This window comes from Otolemur garnettii, unplaced genomic scaffold, assembly GCF_000181295.1.
Source record: "Otolemur garnettii isolate 467f Iridium unplaced genomic scaffold, OtoGar3 scaffold00034, whole genome shotgun sequence".
NCBI lineage: Eukaryota > Metazoa > Chordata > Mammalia > Primates > Galagidae > Otolemur > Otolemur garnettii.
The window spans coordinates 7,771,743-7,790,290 of record NW_003852429.1 but is presented as its reverse complement, the minus strand read 5'-3'; the positions used below and the strand labels follow the sequence as shown (position 1 = coordinate 7,790,290).

General features: G+C 45.6%; 1 protein-coding gene across 2 annotated transcripts in view; it reads right to left on the bottom strand.

Moving 5' to 3' along the window:
- FARP1 (FERM, ARH/RhoGEF and pleckstrin domain protein 1) overlaps positions 1–18,548 on the bottom strand; it is a 281,209-nt gene that overhangs the window by 34,236 nt on the left and 228,425 nt on the right. For both annotated transcript variants that reach the window (XM_003789589.3, XM_023513086.1), the window contains exons 14-16: positions 10,927–11,114; positions 9,347–9,436; positions 8,165–8,298 (exon numbers count right to left, since the gene is read on the bottom strand). In XM_003789589.3, coding sequence (XP_003789637.1) covers positions 8,165–8,298; positions 9,347–9,436; positions 10,927–11,114 — 412 coding nt within the window. The remainder of the gene's footprint in view (positions 1–8,164; positions 8,299–9,346; positions 9,437–10,926; positions 11,115–18,548) is intronic.

Here is an 18,548-nt window from a genome sequence, read left to right as displayed (position 1 = left end):
TGGCCATCGTGAACAAAGCACACTGTTGGGAAGCCTCTTGCCTTGTCCTGCACTGGATTCCCTGTGATTTTATTTCTACAGAAATTGTGGTAAAACATACATGACATAAAATCTATCATTTGAACCATTTTCAAGTGCACGATTCAGGGGCACTAAATGCATTTATGTTGTTGGGTCACCACCATCACCATCTATCACCAGGGCTTTTTCATCTTCCCAAACTGGAACTCTGTCCCCATTGGACACTAGCTCCCTGTTCTTCCCCCCGTCCCCCCAGATTCAGGCAAACACCACCCTACTTTCTGTCTCTGAATCTGATCAGCTCCCTCATGGAAGTGGAGTCATACAGTGTCTGCCGTTTGTGGCTGGCCTACTTCACTCAGCATTGTTGTAAGCTCCTGGTCCCCCCAGGTCCCCCTGCCTTCTCCCATTCCCCTGCCCTATTGGCCTTCCCAGCCATGTTCCCAGGCCCCCTCCTTCCCCCAGGGTTGCCAAGAACAAGCTTCAGAACAAGGAAGAAAAGTCCCAAGTTTCACAAAACCCCCAAGTTCTCAGTAGATGAACAATGGTGGAAAACTCACTGAGACTTGATTAATTACTATTGTGTAACCATAACCATTGTGATAAAAGACGCATCCCTGGTCAACCAGAGCTGTATTAATCATTGTTACATTACTGTAACCACTGCTGTATCCATGACTACCCGAGCTATAACCCCCCTTAACCCGCCACACTTCGCTTCTGTAATCTGCTTGCACAAAACCTATAAAAGGCAACCCACCCCCCTACTTGGGTGCTGACTGCCTCTTGAAGCAGCAGCCCCTGTGGCAGGTAAAATAAATTACCAATTAACTACATCTAAGTGGGGGTCTGACTCTATCTTTTCAGGTCATAGGGGGTACCATGGCATAATGCCCGTAGGGTTCACCCAGTTTACAGCATGCGCCAGAATCTCCTTCCTTTTCAAGGCTGTTACACTCCATTGTGCGTGTACCACCTTTTGTTCACCTTTCCCGTGTCAGTGGACATCTGGGCTATCCCCTCCTCTGACACTGTGGATGACACTGCCACGAATGTGGATAGACAAGGATCTGAGTCCTTGAAGATTTCTGGGTACACGCCTAGGAGCGGAATTGTTGAATTGCCTGATAATTCTATTTAATTTGATGTTTTGAGGAAGCCTTATGATTTTTCTTTTAATGATTCTTAGTGCAAAGGCTTGAGACTTCAAAGTGCTGATAGAATGAAGAGAAAAATACTTTATTCATTTTTGTTCAGTGATGGTCCACGGATGCCATTATAAGGGTGCTCCACTTTCTCAGGGAGTAAAATGGTTTTCGGACCCATTCCATCATCTCCACTCTGCTTCAGCCTCTGAGTATCACACAGAAGCAATGCTCCACCCGTGAGATTCCCAGTGGTAGCCTATGAGGTGTCCCATCCCTGAAAGAGCCTCCTCTCTGCCCTAGGGCCCCTCTAGTCCCTCAGGGACGCCCTCCTGGTATCTCTCACCCCTGTGGGACTTCCTCTCTCACACCCAAAAGGACCTTCCCCAAACTATCTTTCCCTCCTGGTCACATCCTCCAAGCCCTACCCTCCTCTGTACTCTCCACCCCTGTTCGTTCATTCTTTTTTCAACTCTCTGGTGGTTTCTTCTGCTTCCTTTGCTGGCTCTTGAGCTGCCAAATAATCTACATTTATGGAAAGAAAGTTGCCATAATTGACATATGTTCAAGAAGATTCTGTCCTCATGGCTCTTTTCCTCTGAACGTTCTTATCCTCAAAGATCTGATTTCTTGTGGATAGCTTCCAACTCTTCCCTCCGTGCCTGGCTTCTTTCCTGAGCTGGGACACACATTTCCGATTGTCTGCAGCCCTCACTGCTGACCCTGATCACTGTGCCCAGGGCAAGCTCCTCTTCTCTCATCACACTGGCTTCTCTCACTTCTCTCCCATTCTCCGGACTGGTTGGCCTCCCTCTCTTGCCTTCTTGTCCTGCTGAGTGCTGACCGCTCAGTGACATCTCAGCACCCAGCCCCTCTAGTCCTGCTGACCACACTCCTGCACTGCTCCTCACATGACCCTGCCTCAGGGTCTAGAATAAGCAGCTGTTCCTTTTTGAAAATAGCTTGTGTCCCATGGCTGTTTCCAGAAGCCTCTCTGCACGATAGCTCTCTGTCTCCCAGCTTCCTTGTGGTTTGTATGTAAGCTGAGTTCTGTGTGCTGTGGTATCTGCCAGGGATGCCCGCACCACATAGGCTGCAGTCCCTCTCTGAGGAGTCACTGGGCAGCTATCAGCTGCATCTACCCATCACCGCAGGCCTAGCCTCTGGGAGACCTGCCAGAGGTTGTAAGTGGCTTTCTCTGAATGCACTGAACAGCTGAGTAAACGTTCTTGCTTTCAGAAGGAAAAGCACTCTTCAAGTCTTCAGAACTCACCAAACCAGTTTCCTTGTTTTTGAAGTAACAAGGTAACTTGGGCTTTGCCAGTGTGAAATAGGCCTTGGGTGGCCATCCTCCCCTCACAGGTGTGTTGACTTAGGAGAAGGTGACATTTGGATAGGAGCAGGTGTGTTTATTGAACCTGGGTTCAGCCTAACCATTCCAGGTCCCTTTTCTGCCCTGTAATTTCCCACTGTTGATGGAAAAGCATTGTGACCCAGCGCAGGCCTGCTAAGGGGAAATCATGCTCTCGGATCACTTGCGGACCAAACACTGGGGGAAATTTTGTGTGTAGTAAACTTTAGCTTTATTGACATTTGCAACAGTAATTTGAAAACTATCACTGAATAAAATCTGGGGCTCAGTTAATAGTAAAATGCCAACGTTGGTTTCTTAGTTTTGAAGAATCTGCCCCAGTGATGTGAGATGTTAACTGTAGGGGAAGGAGATGGGTGAGGAATGTAGAGGAACACTACTGTCGAGGCCACTTTTCTCTAACTCTAAAATTATATATAAATTTATATATAATTAAAAAATCTCTAAATATATATATATATTTAGAGATAAGATCTTGCTTTGTCACCCTGGCTGGAGTGCAGTGATGCAACCATAGCTCACTGCTGCTTTGAACTCCTGGGCTCAAGTGACACTCCTGCCTCAGCCTCCTGAGTACCTGGGACTATAGGTGCATACTACTGTGCCAGGTTAGTTAAAATAATTTTTCTAGAGACAGGTGTCCCACTATGTTGACTAGGCTGGTCTTGAGCTCCTGGCTTCACGTGATCCTCCTATCTCAGCCTCCTGAGTTGCTGGAATTACAGGTAAAATTATTTCATAATTAAAAATATAGTTAAAAAAAATCAGACCAGTTTAGATGGCTCATACCTATAATTTCAGTACTCTGCAAGGCTGGGAGGAACTCTTGTGTCCAGGAATTTGAGACCAGTCTGGGCAACATAGTCAGACCCTGTCTCTACAAAAAATTAAAAAATTAGCCAGGCATAGTGGCATACGCCTGTAGTTCTGCTATTTGGGGGGCTGAGGTGTGAGGATCACTTTAGCCCAGGATTTTGAGGCTGCAATGAACTTTGATTGCACCACACTGCACTCTAGCCTGGGAAACAGAGCAAGACCCTGTCTCTTTAAATAAATAAATTGAATTTTTAAATAGATCAGGCTCGCCTCCTCCTTTTCTTGCGCATGGTAGCACACTAAGCCCTTTACAAATATTGTCTCATTTACTTTGCATAACAGCCCTAGGAAGTGAGCTCCAATCCGCCTTGTACAGATGAGGAAAATGGGCTCAACCTGGTGCTGACAGCTGAACACAGACCCCGGGGGCAGGAAGGCCAACTCGGGTCTCATGCATCCCAGTCGACCTGAGCCAAATTGTGTTTCTCAGACAAAATGGAAAAACAAGTGTACACACACATATAATACACACGCACATGGTGTGCTGGTCAGTGGTCAGTGTGACATGCGCACATGGTGTGCCGGTCAGCGGTGGGCGTGACACGCGCACATGGTGTCGGTCAGCGGTCAGCGTGACACGTGCACATGGTGTGCCAGTCAGCGTGACACGCGCACAGGTGTGCCGGTCAGTGTGACACGCGCACAGGTGTCGGTCAGTGGTCAGTGTGACACATGCACAGGTGTGTCGGTCAGTGGTCAGTGTGACACGTGCACATGGTGTGTTGGTCAGCAGTCAGTGTGACACACGCATAGTGTGTCGGTCAGTGGTCAGTGTGACATGCGCACATGGTGTGTCGGTCAGTGGTCAGTGTGACACATGCACAGGTGTGTTGGTCAGCGGTCAGTGTGACATGCACACAGGTGTCGGTTAGTGGTCAATGTGACACGTGCACAGGTGTGTCGGTCAGCAGTCAGTGTGACATGCACACAGGTGTTGGTCAGCGGTCAGTGTGACATGTGCACAAGTGTGTCGGTCAGCGGTCAGTGTGACATGCACACAGGTGTCGGTCAGCGGTCAGTGTGACTGGCACACAGGTGTGTCGGTCAGTGGTCAGTGTGACATGTATACCAAGTGTCAAGTCAGTGGTCACTGTGACACATACACAGGTGTGTGGGTCAGTGGTCAGTGTGACATGTGTACCAGGTGTCAAGTCAGTGGTCAGTGTGACATGTGTACAGGTGTCAAGTCAGTGGTCAGTGTGACATGTGCACAGGTGTGTCGGTCAGTGTGAGATGCATACCAGGTGTCAGTTAGTGGTCAGTATGACAAGTGCACAGGTGTGTCAGTCAGCAGTCAGTGTGACATGTGTACCAGGTGTCAGCAGTCAGTGTGACACATGCACAGGTGTGTCAATCAGCGGTCAGTGTGACCTCCTTTGACCCACTCCACTCATGTGCTAATAGCTCACGTGTTCTCCAGTGTAGACTGGCAGTGCAGCCCGGGCTCCCTGGACATGGCACCTGCCTCTACATGAGGCCCTGACCCTCCTGCCTCCAATAGCACCGTCCCTCATGGGCACAGCTCCCACACTCACCTACCCACTCACTGATATAGTCCTTTATTCCACGCTTATGAAGAGACAAGAATTATGACCAGTCTGTGACATGCAAACCCAAGAATCGTAGAATTTTACGTTGGTCAGAAAAGGTACTCACTACAGCCATGCCAAGAAGGACTTTAAAAACTTAAACTTCTGGATCTCACCCCCAAAGTTCTGATTCAAAAGGGCTGGATGGGGCCTGGAAATCTGCATTTCTCAACCCCCCACCCCCCACCCCCGCCACCCCTGCTCCTGAGCTCTAGTGACCCTGATGTGCTACCAAGTTTGGGGTTTTGCTACAGATAAATCCCTTGTGGAAACGGATGGCCAGCCTCTGTCGGAGGCAGAGAAGCGTCCCTCTGCTCTGCTGCACTCAGTCCTAGAAGCTTCCCTCTGCTCTGCTGCACTCAGTCCTAGGAACTCGTTCTCTGTATTCGGCCAGTCTGCTGCTTTGGAAAGTCAGTCTTTTGTTTCAATTTTGTCTTCTGATATGACTTTAGAAGATGTTAACTGCAGGACGGATGGTAGATATTTAAAGAGGGCCATCATGTTTTCTAGTATTTTCTCTCCCAGGCCAATTTCCTCTAATCACCTTGTTTTTTTTAATAGCATGATCCTCATCCTCCCATTTCAACATGAAACTCAGAAGAGCCCTGACGTTGGATGGGGCTGGCTGCGTCCACGGTCTGGGCTCTTTCTAAGGAGGTAGATTAGGGCAAAGGCTCTTGACCTTGGCTATGCTTTGGAGTCACTGGGAAGCTTTAGAAAATACCTACTAACTCTCAGAGATTCTGATATAACTTGTCTGAGGTTCTGCCTGGTTACCAAGATTTTTTAAAGGTTCCAGGTGATTTTAATAAGCCAGCAGAGCTGTGGCTGCTGATGCAGAGGGACACAGTTTCTCTCCGTGCTGGTCTGTTGGCTCACACTGAACTCATTCCTACTCAGCCTTTTCCTTGGAATCTCTGCAGCCCTGGGTCTTCCTCATCACACTTGAGGAATGAACTTGGAATCAGCCCTTTCCACTGACACCTGACAAAGGTCATCTGTTGGTGTGGGTGCACCGTGGCAGGGCTATGTAGGTCACGCTGCTTGCTCACTGCTCTCTCTCTAGCTCTGAGTCTTTTACATGTTTCTGGGATCTTCCTATAAAACACAGGTACAATGATGGCTCTTTGGAAGATACGCCACTGAAAACCCTCTGGGAATCAAATGACGTCAGCTGCTTTCTAAGCAGTCAGATATTCTTTCACTGATAAGGGCCAGATGTCAAAGATTTATGGTGACAGAAAAGTCCACAAGTATGGCATTTATTCCTAAAAGGAGACATAGCAGACAGTTCACTAAATCTCTCTCGGGTGGCGCCCTCCAGCCGGGGAGCCGGCTGAAGCCACCATGATGCATCAGATTCCTGCAAACTGATGACATGGCCAAGGTTATTTAAATCCACTGCCACAGGGACTGAAAGTGCTATAGTGACACCAGCTCAAGCTGCTCTGACCTACAGGAAGATTTGTTCAAGACTGTGTCCACGCCCAGAACACAAATGGTTAAATGGGTTCTGCAGAGCCAGGAGGTCTTTGACCCGTGGTGAAGACAGTGGCGAGGGCGGCATTCAGCTCTGCAGGACAGAGGCAGAAAGGAACACAAGCGAAAAGCTTCCAGATGAGTTTGGGAAGTTAAAGATTTTGTAGGATTTTTATTTTTCATTTTGAAAAGTGGTATTTCTCTTATATATATAATACCAAGACTCTTGCCAGCTAAGTTGGCATTTTTGATTATTTCCCATTTCCAGGGAGGCTGACTTTGTACCTATTATGTATCAATTCTGGCTGTGCTCTCCCTCCTGGGGCCTCTTAGGAAGGTTCTTTTTTCTCAAGGGAAGGTGAATTGCACACGAATTATCCTCCAGGTATAAAGAAATGTCCAAAGCCTGACACTACTCAGGGGGATCAGAGGGCTCCCGCTGGCCCTGGCACACTGGCTCACCAGGCGGGGAGCAGCTGAGCTCAGCAGTTAACCTGCAACTCGAATGCCACAGTTTGAGAGCACCCAAGGTATGACAACCTCTTGTTACTAAATGCCCGACACCACTTTACACCAGATTCTCCCCTGAGGTGAGGATAAGCCATTGACTGGGTTCTATTTCTGCCAAAAACACAGTAGAACCTTTTGCTATTTTTTCCTGGCATTTTTCAAATCCATGTTTAACAGACAATCAACTTCTCATATGTCCGCCTGCATAAAACTGTCTCTAAAAAAGATTGTAAGAATTTTTTGTTAAAGTTTCTATTTTAGGTAAGAGTGTATCAGCTGTTGCATTCTAGAGCACACAAAGTTTTTTTCATGTTTTTTGAGCCTCCTCCTCCTTCTCCCAGATGAAGTCTTATTTGGTACTTAATGGAGAGACTGAACATTATTTTAACCAGTCTGCTATTAATGGACATTTTAATTCTGACGTCTGCATCGAATGTATTTGTTCAAATGGAATCTCACACATTAAATAGATCCTTATGATAAACCCAGGTAAAAGCACATGTGTATATGTGATGCAGTGTGTGTTGTGTCGGGCTCCAAATTTTTCAAGCACTTTTTAAACACTGTGAAATATAAAACAGAAAACGTAACAAATCATTCATGTACTTCACGAACGACTACAAGGCCAGCACTGGTGAAATACTCCCACATCCCTTTAAGTCATCACATGCCTCTACCAAGGGTGTCCAAACTTTTTTTCCTCTCTGCTGGATGCTGGTTGGGCTAAGAAGAGTTGCCTTGGGCCACACATTAAATACACAAACACTAAGGAAAGCTGATTGGCAAAAAGAGGTCTGTGTAGATAGATATCAGTTCCTGATATCCAACACCACAGATAAGCAAAAAAGTCCTCACAAAATCAGCATGTGGCCAATGGGCTACAGGTTGGCCACCCCTGCAACTAGCTACTCACTACAACCCCTCCATGGCCCTTCAAAAGTAACTACTATCTTTATATTGTGATAATCGTATGATCCTGTGGAATGCATCTTGTTGACAATGACATCTAAATACACGCACAACTTAACTGAAAATCTTTTGAAGGCTGACCTGTCTTAAGCCTGTTTTTCCTTTCATTTTTGCTCCTGCCTGCTGTTTTTAGGCACAACATAAAAATAATATTAGAAAGAGAAGAAGAAAGAGAAAGAACTGTGAAATACGACTGTACTCACCACAGGGCAAGTCGCTGCTCAATTTCCTTGAGAAAATTGGTATGAAATTTGTGCAAAGGTTCAAAATTTGGGAATATGAGACATTTCAATGTTTCTGGCATAGCATCCTCTTTGCTCACTGCGCTCTGAAACCACTGGAAATAAAGAGAGAACACACTTAGAGGTATAAAGACTAATGAAGACTGTCTGCAATTTTTCAGAAGGAATGCCACAGCCATGTGTGACTGACGGCGGAGTTTTACTGCTAGGTTAGCATCTCAGGGACACAGAGGGCCCAGGCCTTCTTACTGCCTGCCCCGTCCTTCCTGGAAGTAGCCTGAGAAGTGTCCATTTCCATATCATTGCTTTCTGAAACTTGTGACCCATTGATTATTTAAGCCAGGACAAATCTCTTACATGAACAACTATTAGAACCCAAACCTCCTGCTGGCTAACTCACTGGATAATCACTAATACAGGACACCTGACTATCCGCTGCTTCATTCCTGTAAGAATGCCCATCTCTCCTGTTAACACACTGAGTGCGAAGGTGGCCAAACCCGGGGGATACAGCAGCTGCCTTTCCACACGCTCATTCCTGTCATTGAGGTGGGTTAGGATCAGGTTCCACCTGCTGAGGGCCAAACACAATACACATCCCAGGAGGAACAGAAACTCAGTGATTCCAATTTCTCTCCCAACTGGCTAATTCCCAGAAGCCAGAGGTCAGAAGCACATCTGCAGTGGCCTAAATTTGTTACCAAGACTGAACAAGAGTGATTAAAATCATAAAAGGCATTCTTCTGGCAGACTGTGCTGACATGACTCAATTTATTATCAAAGATAAAATGAGGCCCCTGTTCACCTCTGGGGTTTCCCTCAAAAAAGGTAAGTAGTTAACATTTGTCAACAGGCAAATGTTCTGGGTAGGTGCACGTGGACAGTAAAATGTTTAATTTTAATTTTCCCCACCTCGGGAACTTCCTTCCTCTGCACTTAAAATCACAGTTACAGAATTTTTTACAGAGCATATCCCAAATTGAATATATCATTGGCATTTAAATTCTTTACCCCAGGATCAAAATCCTTTCAACTGAAGTCAGAGAACTCAACATTTAATTAAATCCAGCTTCTCTCGTAAAGCAGAGTATTAGTTGAGATAAATTATGTAATTTAATGCTTTAGGGGAAATAGTGCACATACTGAAGTGATGACTTCCAGATCCTTCAGATATGTTCGCTCGGTGGTGGCTACTTCCTTAGCGATGAAGTACGCTTTGTCAGTCGGGAATCTCTGCAAAATCCATCCAAAAACCCAAGGCACAATAATCATTTTCAAGTCTCTAAGAATGTCCGAATTAAAGTGATCTATTACCCACTTAAGATCTTTTGTTAGGGGCCTCAAGGCTAAAAAAAGTCTTATTTATTCTCCTTTTCATGTAGTCTTATTATTCTCCTTTTTGTGTTAGAGGAAAAAAGAAGAATGTCCAGGCCGGGTGTGGTAGCTCACACCTGTAATCCCAGCCTTCTGGGAGGCTAAGGCCGGAGGATCCTTTGAGCTCAGGAGTTCGAGACCAGCCTGAGCAAAGAGCGAGACACTGTTGCTACTAAAAACAGAAAAAAAAACTAGTTGGGCATGGTGGTGGGACCTGTAGTCCCAGCTACTCTGGAGGCTGAGGCAAAAGGATTACATGAGCCTCAGAGTTTGAGGTTGCTGTGAGTCATGATACCATGGCACTCCACCCAGAGTGACAGAGTGAGACTCTGTCACACACACACTCACACACAAAAGATCAGATTTCCAGGAGGAGAATATAATTCAGGAACTCTTCTTTTTGTGTAAACATCACCATCAGCAAATCAGGAAAATGTTAGAGGGATACAGTCCCCAGGAAACTCACAAAGGTCCTCCGTCAAGCTGCTGACCAGTGGCCCTGTTGGTGTTTGTGAAATCAAAGTGACTTTGTAGGAAGACAGGTGGCCGGATCTAAAGGGACATGAGCTCTCAGTTCCCTAAAGCCTGTGTGTTAGGTCAGCAGCCGGCACCCCAGCAGAGCTGGCTGGCCTTTGGCTTTTGCTCTCTCTTGAAACAGTAAGTACCAGGACATCCCCTGTGGCCTGCCATCCTGCCCACTTCCCTAGGAGCCCACCTGATTCCCCCTCGGGGTGTGCACATAACAGAACTGACAGCAGAGGTTTGAGCAAACACCTATACACTGTGCTTACAGCGCCCAAAAGGCAGGAACAACTCGAAACTGTCCACTGACACTTGATGCACAAAGGAGCATCACTCAGCATTTTTTTTTTCCTATTTTTGGCCAGGGCTGGGTTATGAACCCATCACCTCAGGCATATGGAGCTGGCACCCTACTCCTCTGAGCCACAGGCGCTGCCTGGAGCATCACTCAGCTTTAAAAAGGAAATGAGCCTGACCCACGTTAGAACATGGGTGGGCCTTGAGGATGCTCAGCTGGGCGGACTAAGCCAGTCGCAGGTAGACAAATGCCACATGATTCCACCTGTCTCAGGCACCTCAGCAGGCAAGTTCAAGGCCTGGTGAGGGGAGTTAGTGTTTAACAAGTGCGGCGTTTCTGTTTGGGAAAATGAGTATGTTCTGGAGGTATGTGGGGGGATGGTGGCACAAGAATGTGGATGCACTTAATGCCAGTGAACTGCAGGGACACTTGAAAATGGCTAAAACAGTCACTTTTACACTGTGTATTTTACTACAATTGAAAACCTCGCACACATAGGTACACGCAGGCATGGCCCCCCGCCCGGCACCTTTCTGCGGCCCTCCTCCTCGTCCTCCGTCCGCGGGCAGGCCTGGTCGCTGAGCAGCGGGCTGATCAAGGGAGATGCCTGCTTGGTGTCAGGGCTCAGGTTGGGGGACAAGGTCACGGTGGCGGGGGCAGCTCCTCCCTGGGAAGTGACGGACAGCTCTGAAAGGTGAGGGCTACCAGTCAGGGAGCCTGTTTGGGGATGAGAAATTTTAAAGAAAAGAGAAAGTAATTTTTTTCCGGGCTCTGATTTCTATCCACGATGTTCACCTTTTCAAACCTTTAGAACTTTGTCTACCCTCTGGCAAATTGAGTTCAATTCATTATTTTCTCATTTTCTCCCCAAGTTGAAGCTGCCTTGATGTTAAAGACTGAAGTTATGAATAATTCAGCACAGCCTCAGTTATGTAACTGAGGATAAGATGGAGAACTTTGCTTTTGAAAATGAGAACAGCTTAGAAGCATAGTGTATCCCAAAATAGTATTTTCATCTCCCAGCTACTGCCTTTGCTTCTAAGAATTACTCGGGAGCAACACAGTATCTAAATCACAACGAGACATGAGGGATGATTAGAGAACACAGCTATACTAACAGGCATCTAAGCAACTGCTGTACTGAGGACACGCTACGTCTTGTGACAGTGGGTCACAGCTAACAGAAAGGTCAAGCGACTACCTCCCATGCTACAAAGAACAGAAGCTTGTTATACCTGGTGATGTCCTTCCATGTCTGTCACTGTTTGGGACAGAAACACTAGTGTCACATTACAGGCAAAGGTGATCACCCAAAAATGCAAAGCCGAGTTCATTGCATTATCAAAATTTTCCTTATGAGTCAAAAATGACAGGTTACGTAATCAGTCCTTGAAAATGGATACTATGTGAAATAACACGAAAATGTACATATTACCCATTATGAGTCACCCCAGGGAGAAGATGTGCCCAGGATGCTCCTTGTCAATTATTTTACAAATGTCTATACCTTGATCCGTTGAAGTGAAATGGGACATTTGATAACATACTTCTAACCTAAGTGTTTTTATCTAACACATTTATGATCTCAACGCAGACACGCTAGAGCTAATATTAGGTAAACAGAGTTAAAGTGACCTGCAGTCCCACCTGTTACCATCACAAGGAAAGACAATCAGTGCTTCCTCCATTTTCAGTACACAGTTGCAGGCTCACTGCTACGGCACACAGTTAAGGATCTCCAAGAGAAAGGTCAAGGGCAGTTTTCCAGGAGAACCCCCATTTTCTTGATATCTATTCTCACCCTCCGGAGTCATTCACATGCGTTTTAAAGATACAACAGCTTAGGATGGAGGGGCAGGGGCAGAGGCAGTGAATTCCAACCCAGTATGAAGGAACCGTAGAGAAACCACTGCCAGCCCCCACCCTGGTCCCAAGCTGACCAGTTAGCTGTGTCACCAACACAGGGTGGGGAAAAGCCACCACATCCAGAGAACAACAAAAAGCAGATATCCTGCCCACTGATGACTGGTCAGTAGAATGATCTTTGAATAACAAGATTAGAAAATGTGAGGAAAAAGCAGATTCAGTAAGTTTGAGTTTTGAAAATCCCTCTACTTTGAAATCCTCACTTTTTTCCATATACCTCACTAAAATGAAGCCCTGTATCAAAGACCCCATTCACCCCACACACCACCAGACCCCAGAGAACCCCAGAGAAAAAGGCCAGAAATTGCTTCACAAAATGTCAATTTTATTGACACTAGTGCACAACTGAATACAATAATTGAGAAAGAGTTGGAACTTGTCAAATAGAAAATAGTGACAATGAATTAGAACCGTAATTGTTTCAAAGGGCTATACTATTCTCTTTAAAAAAAAATCACAAAAAGGAAAAGTTTATCACTACAAATAGGAATTAGAAAAGAGGAATTCTGGCAGTCTGTCTAGAGATCAAAACATTTCATGCATTTGTGAATTGCTATTTGAGAGTCACTTTTTATTTGTCCACTGTAATCTGGCAAAATTTGGGGGCTTACCTTCAGCTCCCATGAGGCAGTTACAAGTGATAGCATGCTGGGCCTTGACCTTGCAGGGATGAGGGACAGAGAAAGGGTGTTCACCTCATCACTGAGAGAGTTGGAGGCAAGAATAAGGAGTTAGGTGGCTATCATGGAGGAGCCTGGGCATGAGGAAGTGACAAGGGGGGGTAAATTGCCACCTTCGGGACGGGGACAGGGTGCACAAGCTCCATATGGCAAGTTCCACCCTCACAAGGTCAGAAGCTACCACCCTTACTGAATCCCCCTAGCAGCGCTTACAGTATTTAGGAGACAGAGCAGGCTGAAAGAATGAGGTGACAGACTATGGTTCCCGGAGAGGTGGCCCCCCAACCTCCACCAAAAAGACAGTTTAGAAGAGAGAGTCATTTAGATTTGGAAGAATCTCTGTGGGACCACATCAGAGACAGGATGCAGAATACAGAGGGCTGAGTGGGAACGTCACAGTCCCCCACGTGCCCAGGGAAAGCTGGGGACAGTGCAGCATCAGCCCACAGGATGCTGGCTGCACTCTAGGCCTATATCCTAAAGATGTGTCCACGTGCTGGATGCCTGCTATGCTCGGAGGAAGACCAGGGCAGGGCAGTCAGTTTCCTTTCCCCAAGAGGCTACCGCAGCTGGTGGTTGTGTACATTCACGGGGCAAAAGAGAGGGCAGTGAGGCCAGGCGCATTGGCTCAGGCCTGTAATTAGCACTCAGCACTCTGGGAGGCTGAAGCAGGTGGACTGCTTGAGCTCAGGAGTTTGAAATCAGTCTGAGCAAGAGAAAGACCTCAGCTTTACTAAAAATAGAAAAACTAGTTGGGCACAGTGGCAGGCACCTGTAGTCCCAGCTACTTGGGAGGCTGAGGCAGGAGGATGGCTTGAGCCCTGGAGTTTGAGGTTGCAGTAAGTGAAGATGGTGCCAGGCAACAGACTGAGACTCTGTCTCAAAAAAAAAAAAAAAAAAAAGAAAAGAAAAAGAAATGAAACGAAGGGCAGTTGAATGTATCCCAACAGTAAGACCAATAAATCTATAAATATCACCCTGTTTGGTCTAGAACTCTATCTGTAATTCTGAGGAGGGGAAAGGTTCGAAAGTCTGAAGTTCCGTTTTGCTAATTTGAGTTGCATCCCTGGAGAAGAGGCCTTCGTCCTTCTTTGTGAGTGAAACTACTCAAGGCTTTGAAAATGTATAGGGGACATGATTCCAACCAGAATATGTAGAGCTCATTTACAATTTAGCAACCGATGAACTATGTTGACAAGGGCAATTAGAATTTGGCAGCTTGATGAGTAATCAAAACTCTCCTGTGACCCTGAGCCAGAGTACGTAGCAACTGTCTGTACAAACTGGTGTCCACACCAGCAGGTGTGAAGGGCCATGTCTACAGAAAGCCTGTGTCCAAAGTCACAGAACTACCTCGAGTCAATTTTCAGTGATGTAGTCCATTTTACAGAACAGTAAAGAAACGTGGTTCGGCCATTAGATAAAATGTGCCAAATTTGATTTATACAGTTTTATAAAGCTGCTCCCACCTTACTGCCTGTCACCTGCTTTGAAGGCACAGTCCCAAGCAATGGGGAGATGAAACTGTGACTGACATTCACTGCTACTCAATGAAATTGTTAATATCTTGGTATTTCTATTGCTTTTTTCTCTACGACAAATTAACCCAAAGTAATTTCTTTCATCGGGGAGCTCTAGGTAAATAATTTTGGGAGGCCCTATAAGGAAGCACCTAATATTAAGGCAATAGGTAGAAAAGCATTTAAAGAGATTAGAAAAAATTGGTTATACCCTGAAAGCCTGGAAGCTTTTAATGTACTAAAAATTGTATTTTCTCTTTCTAAAAATTGCCCTGCCTTTTTTTTTTAAAGCATTCAGTTATATTTCAGGCTAATAACTCTCAAATCCTTACCTCTTCCCAGTTATTTATAACCCCCCCACCATTAATTTATATAAAGAAGTCTGAGTTTATGTCACCCTCATGGACTGGAAATGCCCCTTGGCTAATACTGCTCTCAAGGGAGGTATTTCTAGTAATCGCTTTTTAAAATCCTTTTAAATATACACATTCTCATGGCACAAACAATTATGGAACTTCAAATTAGCACAGCTATATTTATGGATTTCAATTTATCACCCAGCCCAGAAACTGTCTGAGCTGTTCTGTCTTTTTAATTTAAAATACATTCATCATTCTTCCCTCCTGGTCGCTCCAGGGAAGCTGGATCCACAGCATCACTCAGACTGTAGTATTTCTCTAGCACCTCTGCTGGAGAGCACTGGGTGTGACACAGGCCTGTGCCTCTCTCCCTGACTGGGCACAAGCTGCGTCACACCCACCTGCCTCCTCTGCATGTGCGAAAAGCTTAAGCACAAATTCACGCAATTCAGGGAAAACAAAAGTAAGTTTCCAGTCTACTCTCAAGTAATAAAAACGGCATCTCCAACCCTTAATTTGACTTCTCCTGATTTTTAAACTGGCCAGAAAGTTGGTCTCCATTTTTTAACTAGATAGGTTATTATGATATTATGAGAGTATTGATAAAAATAAGAATATTGATCTCTTTCTCAATTCCTCTTTTCAAAACTTTAAAAAGTACAGTTATAGAAAAGTATCTATACCTTTTCTTCAATATTCCCTCCAATGAAATTATTTATTTTGCAAGCTTCTAGATGTCACTTATCTATCAAGACCTATCTCCTGTTATTTGGTATTTTATCTCTATGTACCCAGAATGTGCCCCAAAGGCACGTGCAGGAAATATATTAGAGATGTCTGTTTTTTTAAAAGGGTCTATTTAAATCCACAGTCTCTAAGAGAATGCAATGGAATCTCTGTAGAGATCACCTGCATTTGAAAGCCAGTGATCAAAAAAACCCAGCAGCATTATGACGCCTACCAGGTAGTCTCCTGAACAGGCAGGGCTTACTGTAGTCTGATGTCTAAGCTGGGTCCCCGCCCATTAGAAGTAGGGTAAAAAGCTGGCAGTATTTTATTGAAATTATAAGGTTCCACAAGAAAAAGCTGCTTATAGGATTACCAGTCTTAGTGGTGTTGTCCTCTTCTTGATACCTTAGGTTGTGGAGGATAACGTCTATGTGCTTCTTACACCCAGTTCCTTTAAGAAAAGGTTTAATAAGCAGCTAAGCATCGACTTTGCGGTTCATGATTGAGCAATTCAGAAAAGCAGCAGTGATGCAACTCGCAGAGAAATAAAGAGAGAAATGCACTAATGGGAAAATGGCAGTGAATGCACTGGCGAGTTCTTACTCGGGGGGGAGGTAAAGGACAAGCTCCCCTGGTTGAACATGGTGGTGACGGTGGGGATGGCAGCAGTGTTTGGGTTGAGGAACGTGGTGCTTCATACCAATGAAAAATACCATCTTGTACTCAGGACAAAGCTTCCGCCATCAGAGGGAAAGAACAGTTACAATGGACAGTTTTTACAGCAAGATACCTGTTAGGACAAGTGAAAGCCTCTTCAGTTTGGGTTAACAAGAGATATTAATACTGTGCATACACTGTGACATGAGTTTGGCCTTCCGTGCGTAGAAGAATCACCAAGCTCATTGTTATTGGAGAAGCCAGCAATCTTCCCAGTGGTATAAACCCATGCTTTATTGAGGTACTGCACTCTTCGGCAGTGGAGAGAAGGTGAAATCAGACAGAATCTGTGAGAGCCTGCATTTTGGGGTGTCCATCAACATGACAACCAGACTGTTGGCTGTGAAAAGCTAAATGAGGCTTTCTCTATACCTGCCCCCCTCTGTGGCCCTCCCAACAAAACGAACCCACAGCTCCATTCTCTTCTAGGTATGATCTACGTAAAGGTTTTGATCCACATTTAAATGGATATTCCCGTTGAAAACATGACAGCAAATCCCTTGGTGGCACTGTCTGGGCTCCCCTGCTTGCAAGCAACTATCACAGATGCTCTCTGTTTCAATGAGACCTCTCCCCCCAGCTACAGTGATCCTGCTCGCTTCTAAGTTCCCCCCGCCCCCCGAACCCCCGGCCCCTCGCACTGTTCAAACTGTGACATCAGGAAAGCAAAGTCCTCTATTCACTGTCCCACCTTAGTGACATATGGCACCACTCAGGGTGACCAGCTACGATGCTTCCGCGTGAAAGCGTTTAGTTGTAATAACAGGATCACTGTATCACAGGGGTGACAGGTATTCCAAGTACAAACTGGTATTCAGCAGTGTTAAAAAAAAAAAAAAAGACATCAGACAGTGCTCCAACAATGCAGGGAACAGAAGATATACCATGCTTTGAGGATAAAGACAGAACGCTGAAAACAAAGCTTTCCCTTCTAGATAGGTACATGCTGACAAACACCGCATACAATGGAACAACAGAAAGATGTTCTCTCAGATTCATTAAACAAATGACAAAAATGAGAATGAAGTCCCCAGCCTTTTCTCTTTTAAAATGAATTAAGTGTATTAGAAATTTTTTTAATAGAACATTATCTAGAGTATTAAATACACACAGAGAGAGAAAAGAAAGGAATTGGATTAATAATATAGGCCAAGCTTGTGAGCTTTGGTTAGTCAGGTTTTCATGACAACTTTCCAAGGCAGAAAGGGGGAAAGAGAAGGGGATTAACCCATCAGCCGTCCCGGGTGCTTCTGAAGAGAGCGGTTAGTGTGTGTTGGTGTCTAAGACCTGTCTCTGGTCTACCTCTAACGCACTGGCAGGCAGAGGGATAAAGGCTTTACTTCTTACAAAAGAACTTGGAGGCCCAGGAAAAAGGAGTTGTTAGCTTGGTTGCATGAGCCAGGAGAGGTCATCTGTGGGTAAGGAGAGTCCAGTCACCACACCGCTGCAGGCTCCTGAGTGCCCTTTCTATCGTTTCCCACGTGAGGGCCAGCTGACACCCAGATTCACAGTAAGCGAACTCACTATTCAGCATTCCCAGCACCCTGCCAGCTGCACCTCCCACCCCAAAGCAGAGCTCATCACTGTTCAGTGCTTTACTACACAACCCCCAGCCTCCCCCAGGGCTCCGCTCCCCTGGCTTGTGTGCTTTTGCATTTTGTAGTGATTTCTAACTACTCCTCGATATTCTGAAATCGCTGCGCCGGGCCCTGGCAGCAGGCTACAGCCTCTTGCAGCACTGAGTTCCACAACCACAGGAGCAGCCCTCGCCTTGCGGAGCTGACCTTTTGAGCTGGCTCAAAATGACTCCTGTAGATCGGATATCCTATGTCAACAGTTGATTTGTGATCCTCCCCACTTTCAAGCAGAAAGCCACCCCAAGACGAATCTTAGTAATGTGATCCAGAGCTCACAGGAAGCAGATGAGCTGCTGCTCCTTCAAGTTACAACCAAATGTCAGAGGCCAAGAGGAGGCTGAGGGTTCCGTTTCCAGGGGATACCACGGTGAAATCCCCATCACGCGGCCAATCCATGCTGAAATCACCCTAAGCAATTTGGAGTCTACTCAATTTTTGCAGCTTTCAGGAAAAAATGATTTTCTAATTCTCTAGCTTCTACCAGGATGATTAATTACTTTTACTAGAAAAAAAAATGTTCCTTGTGCTAGAGGTTCTGTCTGTGGTTTACTCTGGAGAGGTGTGCTGTTTTATGAAGCAAGAC